The sequence below is a fragment of the Amphiprion ocellaris genome, chromosome 4 (genome assembly GCF_022539595.1).
Source record: "Amphiprion ocellaris isolate individual 3 ecotype Okinawa chromosome 4, ASM2253959v1, whole genome shotgun sequence".
Taxonomy (NCBI): domain Eukaryota; kingdom Metazoa; phylum Chordata; class Actinopteri; family Pomacentridae; genus Amphiprion; species Amphiprion ocellaris.
The window spans coordinates 20,342,787-20,359,125 of NC_072769.1; the positions used below are offsets into that span (position 1 = coordinate 20,342,787).

General features: G+C 38.6%; 1 protein-coding gene across 1 annotated transcript; it reads right to left on the reverse strand.

The window, feature by feature from the left end:
- Positions 1-997: 997 nt before the first annotated feature.
- On the reverse strand, positions 998-15,122 carry dnajb14 (DnaJ heat shock protein family (Hsp40) member B14). Its single transcript, XM_023285409.3, has 8 exons — positions 14,952-15,122; positions 8,933-9,107; positions 7,167-7,312; positions 5,636-5,824; positions 3,943-4,028; positions 3,549-3,658; positions 3,015-3,187; positions 998-1,924 (listed from the first exon to the last, which is right to left on the reverse strand). The coding sequence occupies exons 1-8, from the start codon at positions 15,082-15,084 to the stop codon at positions 1,800-1,802; spliced, it is 1,137 nt and encodes a 378-aa protein (XP_023141177.1). The 5' UTR covers positions 15,085-15,122; the 3' UTR covers positions 998-1,799.
- Positions 15,123-16,339: the final 1,217 nt, after the last annotated feature.

Here is a 16,339-nt window from a genome sequence, read left to right on the forward strand (position 1 = left end):
CGATGTATAGCAAAAGCATTTATTTAGGTTGAAATGTCATGTGCTAAATTACCAAACATGTTTGACAGTCAAAGCATGATCGTAACAATCCACATTTTGTTTTATTCATAAACTACGCTGATATCTAAACACAGAATTATAGCTCCACCCGTCCGAATGCATGCGCGCTCCCGCGGCAGGGGACACACTTTCTGTCGGGGGTAACTACTTTGGCACGACACCTGTCCCTGGGGCGACGTGTAAAAGTGAAGTCGTTTTGTTTTCAGCAGGGTTGGTTTTGAACACAAGTCTGAGCAACAAATTATGTGGCATTTGTTAACACTTTGAAGTATCTCAACTTAAATTTTAGTTCTTGAGCGTTTGGAGTCATTTTGGACAAATTTTTCATGATAAAGAAATCTGAAATCATTGGGGACTTTATTCGTCATGATAAAGAAATCTGAAGACATTTCATGCCTTTTTTCTTTCTAATGATAAAGAAATTTAGAATCATTTTGAACATTTTTTGTCAAGATAAAGAAATCTGGAATCACTTGGGACATAATTTTGGACAGGTTCATGTCATGATGGAACTCATTTCTTACATCTGATGTTCACCGTTTTGTTCTTGGAGAAGTTCATCGTCAGACACAATAATAGAGAAATGATAGGTAGAAATAAACCAGAGCGATCCTTTAGCAGCATTGTTAGCTTAAGTTTTAATCTGAAATGCTGTGTTGACCGAATGACGGAACCTTCCAACCGTGTTTCTGGACGCTGTACTTGGTTCCCCCATTGAACCATGTGTCAACAATGACCCCGACCCAGTAACTCAGGATGATTCTCAAACCATTGTCATTGAAACTATAGTATTTAATACAAAATTAACATCACCCAGTACCCAAATTCCTTTCACTGGGGCAAGTAAAAAAAAAAAACTCTCTATTTACAACTTGATGTATGTGGAAAGTTTTTGTGTAATGTTTCACATCAGATTGAGAGAGACAATTCCATCCAGTCTATGGTAACAATTTGACTTTATTTAAATGATTAGGCGAGCATTGAAGAAAAACATTTCTTCTATAGTTACTTAAATAACTGCATAAACTTTAAACATTCAAAAATGAAAATGTACAACCATTTATGAGTTTCACTGTCCTCTCATGTTCAGTCCCAAACCAACTTCACGTGTTGGAGCGGACAATATAAAATGTTCTCTAGTAGTGAAGTCACTGGTAATTCTTCATGATCCACTGATCTTCAGCGACACGTGGGAGTGAGTAGGAAGCTAAAACAAGCATTCTGTTTCTCTACCTATTTCTTTAGTTTCTTGAAGAGATGGGTTTGGCTGAAGGACGGCACCTCCAGATGAATCTATCGCGTCTTATGTTTTTATGACAAGCAGATGATGCCAAAAGCTGTTTGTTGTTCTTAAGACGCTATTTTGCTTGTGCAGAAAGCCTCTCAGGTTGTCACTACTCAAAGCACATGCCTTTACAATCAAGTGTCCTTGTCCTTCTTGTTTTCAGCAAAACACAAAAAAGCAGAGTAAAAAAAAGGAGAAGGGCTTTCTACAGTGTGTGTAGACTGGTTCAGTACAATGTAAGAAGGCGATTCCTGGGGTCAGGCTGGAGTGAGGAAGAACAGACCTTGGCGCTTGGGGGGGGGGGGGGGTATGAAGACAGGGACATTTTAAAACTTACACAACAGAGCTAAGTTATTTCATTAAGTTTTTGCTCCTAGTGTAAAGACTCTTTCTTAAAAAAACATGAACATACACATCTATTCATATACATTTACATGATGTAAAATCATGCGGCTCATCCGCCTCTGAACAGGTTATTTAGTCTGTCCAGCTCCCTGCAGTTGTCCATGGTCATGAGTTCTGCCTTCTTGCGCATTCGGTCATCCCTGTAAACCTTAGCAGCATAAAGCAGGTCTGTTTCTGGAGGAGACAAGCAGAGAAACAATGTGCGATAAAAATAATCTGGTAAAAAGCGTAGAACAGAAACTAATACTGATCTCAGTAAGCCAGCTCTGAGGATATACACTGCCTGTCCAAAAACAAAATGTCACCACCTGGATTCAACTAAGAAAATAGGTAAGAGCCTTCCACTGGATAATTACTGCAGTGATGAATATGTTTCAGCTGCAACAACTTATTTAACTATTAATGATGCAGTGAGGAGCTTCTCATTTCCTAAACAACCATGTTAGAAGACATATCCTGTGATCGTGGAAAGGATGTTAATCTGTCTCAGAAGGGTGAAATTATTGGTCTGCATCAAGCAAAGAAAACAAGTAAGGAGATTTATGAAACTGCTAAAATCAGGTTAAGAACCGTCCAACGCATTATTAAAACCTGAAGGATAGTGGTGAACCATCATCCTCGAGGAAAAAATGTGGTCAGAACAAACTCATAAATGATCGTAGGAAATCAACAGTAGAACTCATGGCTACGTTTAATAGTGAAAGTAAGCAAGCTCAAAGGATTGGGACTAAACAGCTGTGTAGCTCCAAGAAAACCACTGATCAATGAGGCTAAATCAGAAAAAAAGGCTTCAGTTTGACAGGTAGCATAAAGTGGAGCAATGGAAGAAGGTCACGTTCTGATGAGTCCAGATTTACCCTGTTCCAAAGTGATGGGGGCATCAGGGTAAGAAGAGAGGAGGATGAAGTGATGCACTCATCATGTCTAGTGTCTACCAGCCTGTGGGGGTTTAGGGTTATGATCTGGGGCTGGCATGAGCATGAGACATCATTTTTACACATGGATTGGCCTCCAGAGTCCAGACCTCAGCCCTCAGTTCTGAAGAAGACTTGGTGCAGCAGTCCTACTCTCCCATCAACAATATAAGATCTTGGTAGAAAATGAATGCAACTCTGGACAGAAATAAATGCTGTGACATTGCAGAAGCTTATTGAAACGATGCCACGGTGAATGTGTGTCGTTCTCAGAGCTAAAGGTCCAATGGGATATTAGAGTATGTGACTTTTTTCTGGACAGGCAGTGTTTTATTACAATGGTTACTTACTTGTCTGTCTCTCCTTCCAACAGTTATTTCTGACATTAGATACATAGTCGTCTTCTACATTTTTCTCAATTTGCTGCAGTGCTGAGCCCTTAAACTCTGACTTGAAATCTCTAGTGACGTAGTAGTCGACTCGCAGGTTTTCTGTCTGCCTTTTTACGGTCTGACCCGTGGATCTGAGAGAGAAAAGAAACGACACGTTTTTGTAAAATTGCTGACGAGTGTAGTAATTTCCCACATGTCCCACACAATGTAGACCACAATGTTCTGCAAACAACTGTGTGTGTTAAATGTATACAGGGTACAGTGAACACAAATGTTAGACGTGCTACATAAAGCTATGAGAAGTTAACTGCAGGATTACAGCATTTTCACATGCCATATTTGGAGGGTAATTCATAAAAGAACTGATTGTTATGAGTCCTAACACTATGACAGATAAGTAGTTAATACTGGATGTAAGATTTGTGACTTACCGCATTCTTTTGCAAGCCAATGCCAAAGAGTGTGTGTGTGTGTGTGTGTGTGTGCACTTACGGCCGAGAGTAAAGGCTGTAGGGTGGAGGGGAAACCATCATCTGGCTCAGTATTGACACTAAAATCAGGACCACGATTGGCATCAGCTGAATAAACATTGAAAAACCACCCTGGAGACAAACATAGTCGAATTAAGCACTTCAGTTACAAGAGCAATTGTATTATACTGTACATTAAGACAAGCAGAAGCAGCTCAGTTCAGTGATTTTATTAGCTCAGATGGGAAACTTGGCAGGCAGTCAGAGGCACAAGCTGAGAAAAGACATCACAAGTACACAGATACAAGGCCAGCATTGACTAAAACTGTAATAACAGAAATATTGGCAAAGGAAAGTGATAAATATATGCAGTCTTTGGACAGTTCAAGATACAAAATCAGAATGTATCTACATACATCTCCTCTTTCTTCTGTCCTCTCTTGTCGGTAATCCGTCTGATGACTGTAGCTCGTTCTGCCGTTGGTGAAAGTGTGTGCGCTTGCTGTGGATACAAATATTAAGACTGAGGTCAGACAGAAATTTATGGCACATGTCATTAGTTATACCTGCTCTCAAGATCAGGATTCGAGTTGCTCTGCATTGTGTAAAAAGCCTGGCTCTTTGTGTAAGTTTAGGAATGGAGAAATAACAAGGAGCATCCTCGTTTCCATACTCATTTTCAGCATGAAGAGTGCAGACACAATTTAGAGAGCCACAATCAAGCGCAACTGATAAATGTGTTTCTTTGTTTTTTTTTTTTAACCCATGAAAGTCAATGTGTAAACAAGCAATTTCCCATTGGGGATCAATAAAGTATTTTTGATTCTGCAGGGCTCCAGACTAACTTTTTCACTTGTTGCACTGCTGCGACCGACATTGTCGGTTAGTCGCACCTCACACACAGTCACTGTGAAGGAAAAATTATTCTTTTCCCCTTACTAAAGGTATTTCCTTTTTAGCTGAAGACATCCCAGAATATCATACAGGATGCATCTGTCACCTGCAGTCACCTTAAATCACCCTGTAGATCCTACAAGTCACCTCCAATTATCCTATGGGTTATCCTTTGAATCCTGTTCCTATTTACTTCCCCCTGTGAGCAGGTTCAGGCCTTCTCTCCCTCTAATATGATCCTGAGAAAGGCAGATGCTGCAGAAGAAGATACATGAGAGCGAAAACTGCTGCAGGAAAAACACATTTCAGGAGTCCATGACTTGGTCAAGATTAGATATTGTCTAGTCTGACATGCCTGAGCAGGTAAGTTGTCCCCATGTTAGGCTGTAATCTAAGAAAGAAAGAAAATCCTCAGAATTGGTGCTGGTAATGCTCACATGAATGTGCTGCTTTGGTGTAACACTTCTCCTGATGTCAGTAAACCTTATTCTCAACCTAAGTCCTCTGAGTCTCCAGAGTGTCTCTGTGTCTGTCTCCTCAAACCTCTTTTGACATCACAGAAATTCTCTAACAGTCACTGGCGAAACATCTCACTAGCTGAACATCTGCTAATCGGTAGATGCAACAATTTACCGATGTTCCCTAAACGCCTCACAGTGCAGGCTATGGTTTCTGCTGTAGATGGCTGCTGTGTGCTCTGATCGTTGTGAGCAAAAATTAGTTTAAAAAGAGTAAAATAAGGTGTTCTCATCAGACAGGAACAGACTGACTGAGCCACTATGTGATCACCGTTCACTCACACATACATCTACCATTCAAAAGTTTGGGGTCACTTCGAAATTTCCTTATTTTTGAAAGAAAAGCAGTTCTTTTTCAATGAAGATAACATTAAATGAATCACAAATCAAGTCTAGACATCGTTAATGTGGTAAATGACTATTCTAGCTGGAAACGACTGATTTTTAATGGAATATCTACATAGGGGGTGCACATATGCGACCATTTTATTTGCAGTCTGGAGCCGAGCTATTTGAGGGTCTCTGGATTCATCAGAAATTCTGGATAACATGGTTATAATTCTCACTTCAAACTCACTTAAATAAAAGACAAGCTCACTGACTACTAACCCGATGACAAGTGATATCAGTAAGTTGATGAACAACCTTGCGATCTCTGAATGTGTTCGTGTCTACATGCAGAGAAGTGTTCACTTACAGGAGGGGAAGCCGCCTCCAAAGAACATGTTGAAGAGGTCCTCAGGGGTGATGTCTGCCTCGAAGCCCCTGTGGAAGTCAAAACCTCCTCCATGCGAGTGACTGGGGCTGCTCGGCTCCTCCCCTCCTGTCAGGTCATACTGCCGTCTCTTGTCTGCGTTGCTCAGCACTGCATATGCATTTCCAATCTCTGTAGGCCGAGAATTGGAAGTTAGAGAAAAGAAACTTAGCAACTGTACAGCGCTATGATACACAGCTTTGATAGTCTACTGTTTAGGCCACCTGTTCTCCCATAGTGTGGGAATCTGCTACAAGTATGACCCTGGCATGATCTCCCTGCTCATGTCTAGCTGCATCTAAAACATGTAAAAACACACAGATCTAGACTGCACACTTCTTAATAAGGCTAGAGCAGGGGTGTCAAACGTGGCCCGCAGGCCAAAACCAGCCTGCCAGAGGGTCCAATCCGGTCCGTAGGCCGACTTTGTAAAGTGCAAAAATTACAGAGAAGACATTAACTGCAAATTGTAAATTTGTAAAATTATAAATGTAAAATAATTTCTAGACCATTGTCATTTTGTGCCTCGTTTTTGTCAAATTTTGTCTTGTTTTTGCTGTTTTCTGTCTGACTGTTGTTGTTTGTCTCATGTTTTTGTCATTTTGTTTCTTGTTTTTGTCGTGTTGTTTCCTTTTTGTCTCGCTTGTGTTTTGTCTTAATTTTGTCATTTTGTGTTTTGCTTTGTCCGTTGTTTTGTGTATTGTTTTGGTCGTTTTGTGTTTTTTTTGTCGCTTTGTGTCTCGTTTTTGTAATTTTTTTGGTCGTTTTGATCATAAAGTAAAATACTATATCATTCAGTTCCAGATACCTGTGTTTAAATATTTTGTGCCTTTGTAGATATTCTGTGATCTGTAAGTTGTAATGTGTAAATGATAAATTGAGGCATAATGTTGTTGAAATTTCACTTATTTTTCTTAAGAAATTTCAGGTTGTTCATAATGTTTTGTAAAAAGATGATTCCTTAAATGTGAACATTTTAGAATCTATTTTTTTGCACTAAAACAAAGGAAAAAATTGGAGTCATGGTGATTTATCGGTTATTATGCTCTGATTTTACTGGTCCGACCCACTTGAGATCAAATTGGACCCTGTGGCCCCCAATGTGGCCCCTGAACTAAAATGAGTTTGACACCTTGGGGCTAGAGAATTCCTGCTCCCCTCACAGGACATAATGCTGCCTTAGAGAGGCCATATTAAACACATTTCCAGGTTTGCACTTATATTTATGGGGTTTATTAGAATATGTTTACATGCTTTAATGTTTAAAATCACGTTATTATCATATTGTACACTGGTGCAGTACCTCTTCTCACCCACTATGTATGAAACACTTGTTGGAGTGTGTACGTGACTTGTTGACCTATAAACAACCTAATCAGCTACATGCCACACTAAAGGAAAGACACAATATTCCATCAAATACAGTCAGCCACATCCACGACACCTTCCAAACTGCTTAGCACCAGAAACTTACTTTTAAAGGCCTCTGTTGCTCCAGGTGCATGATTTTTATCTGGGTGGAACTTGAGCGCTAGTTTCCTGTAGGCTTTCTTCAGCTCATCCTCATTAGCTTCTTTGCTGACACTAAGCACTTCATAGTAGTCCTTACACCGCTTTATTCTAAAAACAGGGACAGAATGTGAATTAGCATGAAAAAAACCCACAATGTATCATTTTTAACCTGTTAGCCTGATTTTTTCCTTGAGTTGGCCTTTAGTGTTACTTCGTCCTTCTCAGTCAGCTTCTGAACCACTGTGTGTATATACTGTTACTGAAGGTAACATGGTGATAATCCTGGCCTGAAATCCAAATATTCGGCTCTCAAAGTAAATATTCAGATACCACCATAATGACTGAATGTTTGGATATTCGGGTGACCTGTCCAGGGTGTCCCCTGCCTTCACCCTAAGTCAGCTGGGATAGACTAAAGCCCCTCCGCAACCCTGATGAGGACTGAGTGGTGTATAGCTAATGGATGGATAGTATGCATTACAAACAATCACGTAAAATATTCAGATGTTCAGATGTGAGCTGTGTCCCACTGTTGCACATACGCTGCTGTTCAAAAGTTTGGGGTCACCCAGACAATTTCATGTTTTCCATGAAAACTCACACTTTTATTCATGTGCTAACATAACTGCACAAGGGTTTTCTAATCATCAATTAGCCTTTCAACACCATTAGCTAACACAATGTAGCATTAGAACACAGGAGTGATGGTTGCTGGAAATGTTCCTCTGTACCCCTATGGAGATATTTCATTAAAAATCAGCTGTTTCCAGCTAGAATAGTCATTTACCACATTAACAATGTCTAGACTGGATTTATGATTAAATTAATGTTGTCTTCATTGAAAAAAACTGCTTTTCTTTCAAAAATAAGGACATTTCTAAGTGACCCCAAATTTTTGAATGGTAGTCTATAATCAAATCCAATGGTAGCATTAGCCACATTCACTGTACAACATGTCTCTCTCCACACAGGTAGGGAAAAAAAAACAACAATCAACTTTTCTAGGTTTGGATTGCAATTTTCTGGGATTTGGACAAAATCATTTTACTTTAAAATCTAATTTGAAGAAATCATCATGATATACTACAAGCTGAAGATAGTAAGTTATTCTGCAACGTACACCATGACTGGAGTCAGACTACTATCTGAATATAAGCAAATTGCACAACCATCCTTACTTTTTCCTAGAGAACATGATGTAATTTTTAACCCGCAGAAGCTTCCTCACAGGATTCAAGTTAAAAACCTCAGGCAGGAGAGGGGTTGCATAGGTTGAATTTGCAATATACTGATAGGATTGTGTCACATTAAGCAGCATGTTTATCTTATAAATGGACTTGGCCATATGCAATCTTCTAGAATCTGACTGGAGGTTAAATGTGTTGTGGTTATAACAGATGCTTAACTTTCTCTCTCTAGTCCCTCCTCGTGGTCTAAAACTAAAGCATGTTGTGGTTACCTGGTATCTAGCTCACGCAGCTAAATGGGTCTCACTCTCTCACTTGCTACCATAGTGATAGCTGTTTGAGCACAACACGACAGAGACTACAGTGTCCTCCCTTTAGCCACAGATGAAAGGTTTAATCAAGTAAGACAGGAACAGTAGTGTTGTCACAGGGCCAATTGTAGGAAAGCACTGGAATAGCCAATTGAAGTGGGACAGGCTTTAGTACCAGCAAGTGGGAAAAAAGAAATATAGTGACATTACGTGAATCCTAAAACACGCACCTTTGCACGCCTTCAACCTGCTCTTTGGTGAACCCTTTGGAAGATTCACCTCCTCCAGGTTCTTGGCTTTCTCCTTCTGGCTGAGCACCGGTAGTTTCTGAGCGCTCTGCTGGTCTCCTGCGATATGCGCCGTTACCTGCCGAGCTTCCATTTTTTGTTAACGCATCCAACAAAGCTAGGGAAAAGAGAAAAAGTAATAAGCTAATGACATGTCATTACGATGACTTTTTAACAAATTTCCTTTAAAGGTGGAGACTGATAATATTTACCTAGCTAGCGTGTACACTGCCGTTCAAAAGCTTGGGGTCACTCAGGAAATTTCATGTTTTCCACGAAAAATTAAACTTTTATTAACGTGCTAACATAATTGCACAAAGGTTTTCTAATTATCAATTAGCCTTTCAACACCTTTAGCTAACACAATGTAGGGAGTGATGGTTGCTGGAAATGTTCCTCTGTACCTCTATGTAGCTATTACATTAAAAATTAGCTGTTTCCAGGTAGAATAGTCATTTACCACATTAACAATGTCTAGACTGGATTTCTGATTCATTTAATGTTATCTCCATTGAAAAAAAAAACTGCTTTTCTTTAAAAAATAAGGACATTTCAAAGTGACTCCAAACTTTTGAACGGTAGTGTATAGACAAGGTGTGAGGAGCTCAGGATGGACTAATGGCTCAGCAAAACATCGGACTTTAAAATGTGTAGCCTCAAGTGGCATCTCGCACTGAGGTTGCAGAATTCTAATGTTTTTACGCATCATATTTGCATGTGATTATACAAAACAACCTCCTCCACTCCTGACCAGTGGATGGCTGGAATGCAGAAACCTTTGAGTGAAGGTTATACATCCAAGTATCCAAATATATCTTTGGAATTCAGTATCACGATTCAACACAATTTTGGTATCACAACTGACCCTTTAGATCAGGGGTGTCAAACATTCGGCCCACGGGGCAAAACCGGCCCGCCAGAGGGTCCAATCCGGCCCATGGGACGACTTTGTAAAGTGTACAAATTACAGAAGACATTAAGTGCAAACTGTAAACTTGTAAAATGATAAATTTAAAATAATTCCTAGACCATGACAAGTTGTTTTGATCATAAAATACTAGATTGCTCATTGTTCTTTTGTCATTTCGTGTCTCATTTTCGTAATATTTTTCTTGTCTTTGTTTTGTCTTTTTTGTCTGACTTTTGTTGTTTGATGTTTCTGTCATTTTCTCATTTTTGTCGTTTTGTGTTTCCTTTTTGTCTCACTTGTTTTATTGTCTTATTTTTGTCATTTTGTGTTTTGCTTTATTCACTGTTTTGTGTGTTGTTTTTGTCATTTTGTTTCATGCTGTTGTCATTTTTTTGTCTCTTTTGTATCATTTGTGTAATTTTTGGTCTTGTTTGTGTTGTTTTCCCATTTTTTGTGGCTGTCTAACTTTTTTGTCTAATTTTTCGTTTTGTGAAGTTTGTTTCATTTTTTGTAATTTTATCGCTTTTGTTTTGTGTCTAATTTTTATAGTTTGTCTTGTTCTTGTTATCTTTTTAAGTAAAATACTACATTGTTCAGTTCTTGATACCTGTGACTGAATGTTTTGTGCCTTTGTAGACACTCTGTGCTTTGTAAGTCATAAAGTGTAAATGATAAACTGAGGCACAATGTTGTTGAAATTGAATTTATTTTTCTAAAAAAATTTCAGTTTGTTCGTAATGTTTTGTAAAAAGATAATTTCTTAAATGTGAATATTTTCAGAATGTACTTCTTTGCACTAAAACAAACGAAAAATCTGTAGTTGTTGTCAGTTATAGGTTATTATGCTGTGATTTTACTGGTCCAGCCCACTTGAGATCAAATTGGGATGTATGAAAACCTTGAAGATGAGTTTAACACCCCTGCTTTAGAAGTAACAAAAATGTGTAAAGTGTATTTTGTTTTCAACCCCAGTCTGCATTCTTCAATCTTTACAAACATCATAGATAACTAGCTGACTGTAACCATGTTGACAGTAATCAATAAAACGACTGCTACACATAACTATACTCAAAATTCTTTGACAGCCACTGGTATAATCTAAATTGTTGCACTGTCCATCACTGCAGCCCTGAGGAAGACACTTCATGTAAAGTAACTTCGATTACAAAAGTAGAATATTATGCTCCAGTGGAAGGGAGGGAAGAGGCTGAATTCATATGTGTTCCCTTGAAATGTCCCCACTGTACTTCATTTACACAATGTCTCTGTCACAGAGGCTATGAGTACTTTTTATTTAGGCAATTAAATATTACTCATTTACATTATTTTCAATGTCCGATTCGTAGCTTTAAGTTCAAGTCAAAAATTATCAGTTTAAGAAATGCAGTGCGTGGTGCAAACATACATGCAAAGAAACCAGAATACCAATGCAGCACACTAATGATCTCTTCCTGCTTTTAACTCGTATGATGTTTTGAAATGTTTATCGATGCATTATTCATTACAGTCCTTGTGAACCATAAGCACAACCATAGTAGTTTCAGAAATCTCCTTACTTGTTTTCTTTGCTTGAAGCAGGCCAATAATTTGACCCTTCTGAGACAGATTAACATCCTTTCCATGATCACAGGATATGTCCTCTGACATGTTTTTTTAAGAAATGAGAAGCTCCTCACTGCATCAGCTAGGGTTAAATAAGTTGTTGCAGCTGAAACATATTCATCACTGCAGTAATTATCCAATGGAAGGCTCTTACCTATTTGCTTAGTTAAATCCAAGAGATGATTTTGGTTTTTTTTTTTTTTTTTGGACTGGCAGTATACTATACTCATTTGTTTAAAGAGCCAGCAGTGTAAAGGCAACTGTTGCTACAACAGTAAATCCAAGCTACCGAGGAGCTTAAAACTCAACATCAGCTCATGTTAGTGTTCTTTTCTCTTCCTCTTTCGTTTTGCTGTTACTATTTTTAACGCCTCTTAACTTGTTCAATAAAGACTCCTCTCATGTCATATCACAAATACTTCAGACAGCAATGTTATTTGTCCATATTAAAGTCCTTCTGTCTATAAGCACAATACCTGTGAAGATTTTTAACTATGATAAATTCCCTCTAGTCACTCTCAAACCAGAATATAAATCTCAAAAAGAGCCTCTGCAACCAGATCATCACAATTTTAAAACAATAGTCTGTGTACTCCACAACTCAGGGTACATTTTTCAGTATGTATTTTACTCTTCAGCCAAACAGTTTAAAGCCCATGGTTTTTACCCTCTCTTCTGCATGATGCCTGTATATAATGCACATTTTGTTTATTGCACATCCTCAGGGTGCACATCTAATCCCCTGAATATAAATCAAAGCCACAACTAAGAATGTTTTTCCATCACCGACCAAACTGTTACATTCAAACAAATAGATTATTTTGTGTAAAAATGGTTTAAAAATGTTGATTCAAATTTTTTACAGCCCAACATGATCTATTATGTTCACTTGTTTTACTTGAAAGTCACCCAGAGATATTCAGTCTACAATCATATATGACAAAGAAGAGCATTGTGAAAATGTATCTAAAGCATTTCTTGATGAATGACTGAAACCATTAACCTCTTCTGGACTGACACACAATGACTTATTGTTCTTGTGGATAACGGCAATCCTCAAAGCTCTTCAAAGATTTGTGCAAATAACTAAAAAAGAATCTGCTGAATTACTTCATCTTGGGTGAGGAGGGCTATAATTCTAGAAAATGCCGGTAATGAGTTCAAATTAACCACATATCTTTAAAAACACAATTTTTGACCTTTATTTTGTATTTAGACTCGGCTTCTCTTGTTTACTGGCATATATATGAAAACCACAGATATGTGTATTTTGGCCTAAATAACACACACAGAGTTTATCATCAGAATCATATAGGCCATTATGTGGCCAAACTGAATGCATGATAGTTTTCAGATACTCATTTGACTGGTGAATGTCCATCAGCTTCTAAGGAAAACTTGTCACTTGATAAAGTCATTGTATTGTATTGATAGACCATAAACAATAATAATTTACCATATGACCACTCACAACACCCAGAATTCTCCAGGTATTATATTGCTTGCATTGTTGTAAGTCACAAGTGGCTGTTTAACCAGCAAGCATTTCTAAGCATTTAGTCAATACCATAAACACGCTGCTATATCACAGGCAGATCACACAACATCATACTAGCTTTGCAGCAGGATTGACATTGACAGAGAAAAACAAGTAGTAGCTTCGGGTATTCAACGTCAAACCTGTACTCTTCATTTTTTTTTTTTTCAAAAGGTGAGTTGAAGTACTTCATTTCATTCATTCTTGGACACCTTGCAAGTTAATTTTTGCTTTATTTTCAGGTAATTTGAAGACCACGGAGAGCAAGAGCACCAGCAAAGCCTTGAGAAGCAGAGGCGATGTCTATGACACTGTTATTTCAGAAGCTTTACTCTGGTTGAAAAGTTTCAGAAGGAGAAGTTACCCAAGTACAAGGAAGTCCTAGGGCTAGTGAGGAATTTAGCTCAGGGAAAAACTTATGATGAAGCTATTTGTGATGCATTCTGTATTCTCCAGGAACACTGGGTTTTGAGAAACATATATACAGTTTCTAAGCCAATGATCAAAACCAAATTGAAGGCAGACGTTACCAGAGATACCTCAGTATCACTACCCAGAACAAATCACGTCTTCAGGATGTTCAACAGTGAAGGACGAAAGCGGAAGATGCTTCCTCCTGAACAGTTTGGTGAAAACCTTAAGCTGCTATTAGACAGGACCGAGGACAGGTCTACAAGGACACTGAGAGACTTTTGTTTGACCATGGAGCAACTCCCCTTACATTAAGTCATGGCTGAATGAGCATAGCCTTTAGTGTGCCAGACATACAAGGACACATACTGAACGTTCTGTGGAAAAATTTTGAGCATAATTGTAGTATTTCATAAAATGCAAGTAGCCGCAAGAAGCAAAATCACACAGAAGAATAAAGGTAGGATATCTTCTTGTTCTACAATAAAGACTGATTTAAACTCATCATCGGGCGTTTTTCCTCCCAAAATGTATTCATAGCCTCCCCCTAATCTTAGTTTCGAATTGGCCATATCTGTGCTCCTAGGTGCCATTATCTAAGCTACTGGGTTCCTGCAGGCAGTTTGTTATTAATGCTTTAAGCTCAGGAACATATCTATGCAGACAAGACCCACAGCTGGGTATTTCAACCACCAAGTTACACTTTAACACACCAAGAGTCACTGATCTTCAATGTGCAAGTTTGTCCAACTCAAAATACTTCTCAGCTATAATCCAAACCCCTTATGCCAACCTCATCATTACCACCAGGTTACTGTCATCTCAAAGACAGTAGTCTGTCCTGGATTAGCCTTAACTTCGAGGATTTCTCAGGCCAATCATTCAATTAAGGGATTGGCAGTTGGTACATTGCCCCACTTCCCTGCTCTACACCTGCACCGCAATCCCGACATATGCGCACAAAAACTTTTATTATACGTGAGCCAAAAGGTGTGACTTGTAAATGAAAGTGAAATCACAGCTAAAGAGTGCTTTAAAGTCTGCTAACCAGGTAGCAAGATGTTACCAGGACCGACGGATGGAACTGCGTTGCTGAATAAATGACGGCTTGATCTCAATTAGCTAGTAGCAGTCAGTTACTGTCATCCTGAAAACAACAGCATAGCAGCTGACCAACCACTAAACCCGGCCATGAAACTATAACCTTAATTTATTTACAGTTAAGTCCACTACGAGGAGGCTCAGGCTAGCTTAGCTATCAGGCCTATACCTTAGCTAACTCGGATTCCTGTTCGCAGTGTCGCTGTTTTTACGCCATGGTTCACATTTAGCTCATGTCAGCTAGTCCTACAAACGTGTGTGCCTGCTATGTGTCGCTTAAAACAAGACCTGCCGTGAACTTAAACCGAGGCTGGCGTTAGCAAACGTCAGCTTCATGCTAACACCTTTAGCAGCTTAGCTAGGTTAGCTGTGACCGGCTAAACAGCCACAAACAGCCTCACCTTTGGCTCTGGCGGTTGGGAAGAGTTTCTCCGCCTTGTTGAGAAACTTGAGCGCTTTCTCCTTGTCTCCGGCTTCGAGGGCTTTCGTCGCTATGTTTATACATTTCTCTGCCTCGTCCCTGTTCCCTTCCATCTTCTTTCCTCTTCCTCCCCCAGCAGTCAGCTGAGCGGCTCACACACCACGTGGTCCGCCGCAGTGACAGCAGAAGCCCACGTACTTCAAAACCCCTGTAGTATGGGACTGTATAGGAATATTTAAACCTGGACTGCTAATCTAAATGTGATCGAAATTGTGGTACAATGACCAAATAATAGGAGGTGCACTTTTTCGATGAAGGTTAAAATGTGTCACAACATATACATTTCAAATAATCCATGTACAAAATACTAAAACATGCAGTTGTGTAAATGTACTTATTCTGAGCCCAAATCTGACATAAAACTAGGAGAAAAGAATGTTTGAAAATATTTTTTAAAATACCAAATAAGTCTGGAGTTCCCCCTAAAATGCCACTTTTCTCGCCCCCCCACCCATGATCAAATTGAATCTCAAATAAAACAGTAAAAATGACTCTTAAAAAAAAAAATAGACAAAAAAATAGACAAAACAGTTACAAAGCGACAAAAAAATGGACAAAAGACAAAAACGAGGCAAAAAATTACAAAGTCAAGAAGTAAAACAAGAAAAAAATAGACAAACAGCACAAGCGAGACAAACAAAACAAAAACAATGTACAAGAAAACAACAAATAAAGCAAAACACAAATTGACAAAAATAAGACAAAAACCACAAGCGAGAAAAAAAAAGAAACACAAAATAACCAAAACTATGACATTATCATGCAGTGCTGCTTTTCAGGAAAACCTTTGAAAGTAATTGTGTAGTTGATCAAATTAAGCTATTTTAACTATGTGGTTACATTTTGTGTCATCATCAAATAAAAAATCTCATTATATCTGAATTTGATGATGACACAAAATGCAACCACATAGTTAAAATAGCTTAATTTGATCAACAACACAATCTTAAAAATCTCATTATATCTGTAAGATTTATTCAGATAATTCTGTGTTAAGAAATATAGTTTTTATGTGCATTAACTCAGCGTTTAGTCAGAAAATATAAACTGTCGTTCCATCTGGGGGACGAATCTTGGGCTGTTTCTGGGTAAGGTTCAAGGTGAATTGAAACTGCGAGTGCAGTCATGAGAAATATAAGAAAAAACAAGTTTGTACCTTTGCAAATGCTTAAGTACACTACCAGAAAGATATTACTGATTGTATCAACACCACAAACTTGGCCTTGTCTGCAGGATCGTTCATGTAGCGCTCAACGGGATGACTGTGGATAGTTGGCATTGGAGTCCCTGATTCCAAACACAGTGTGG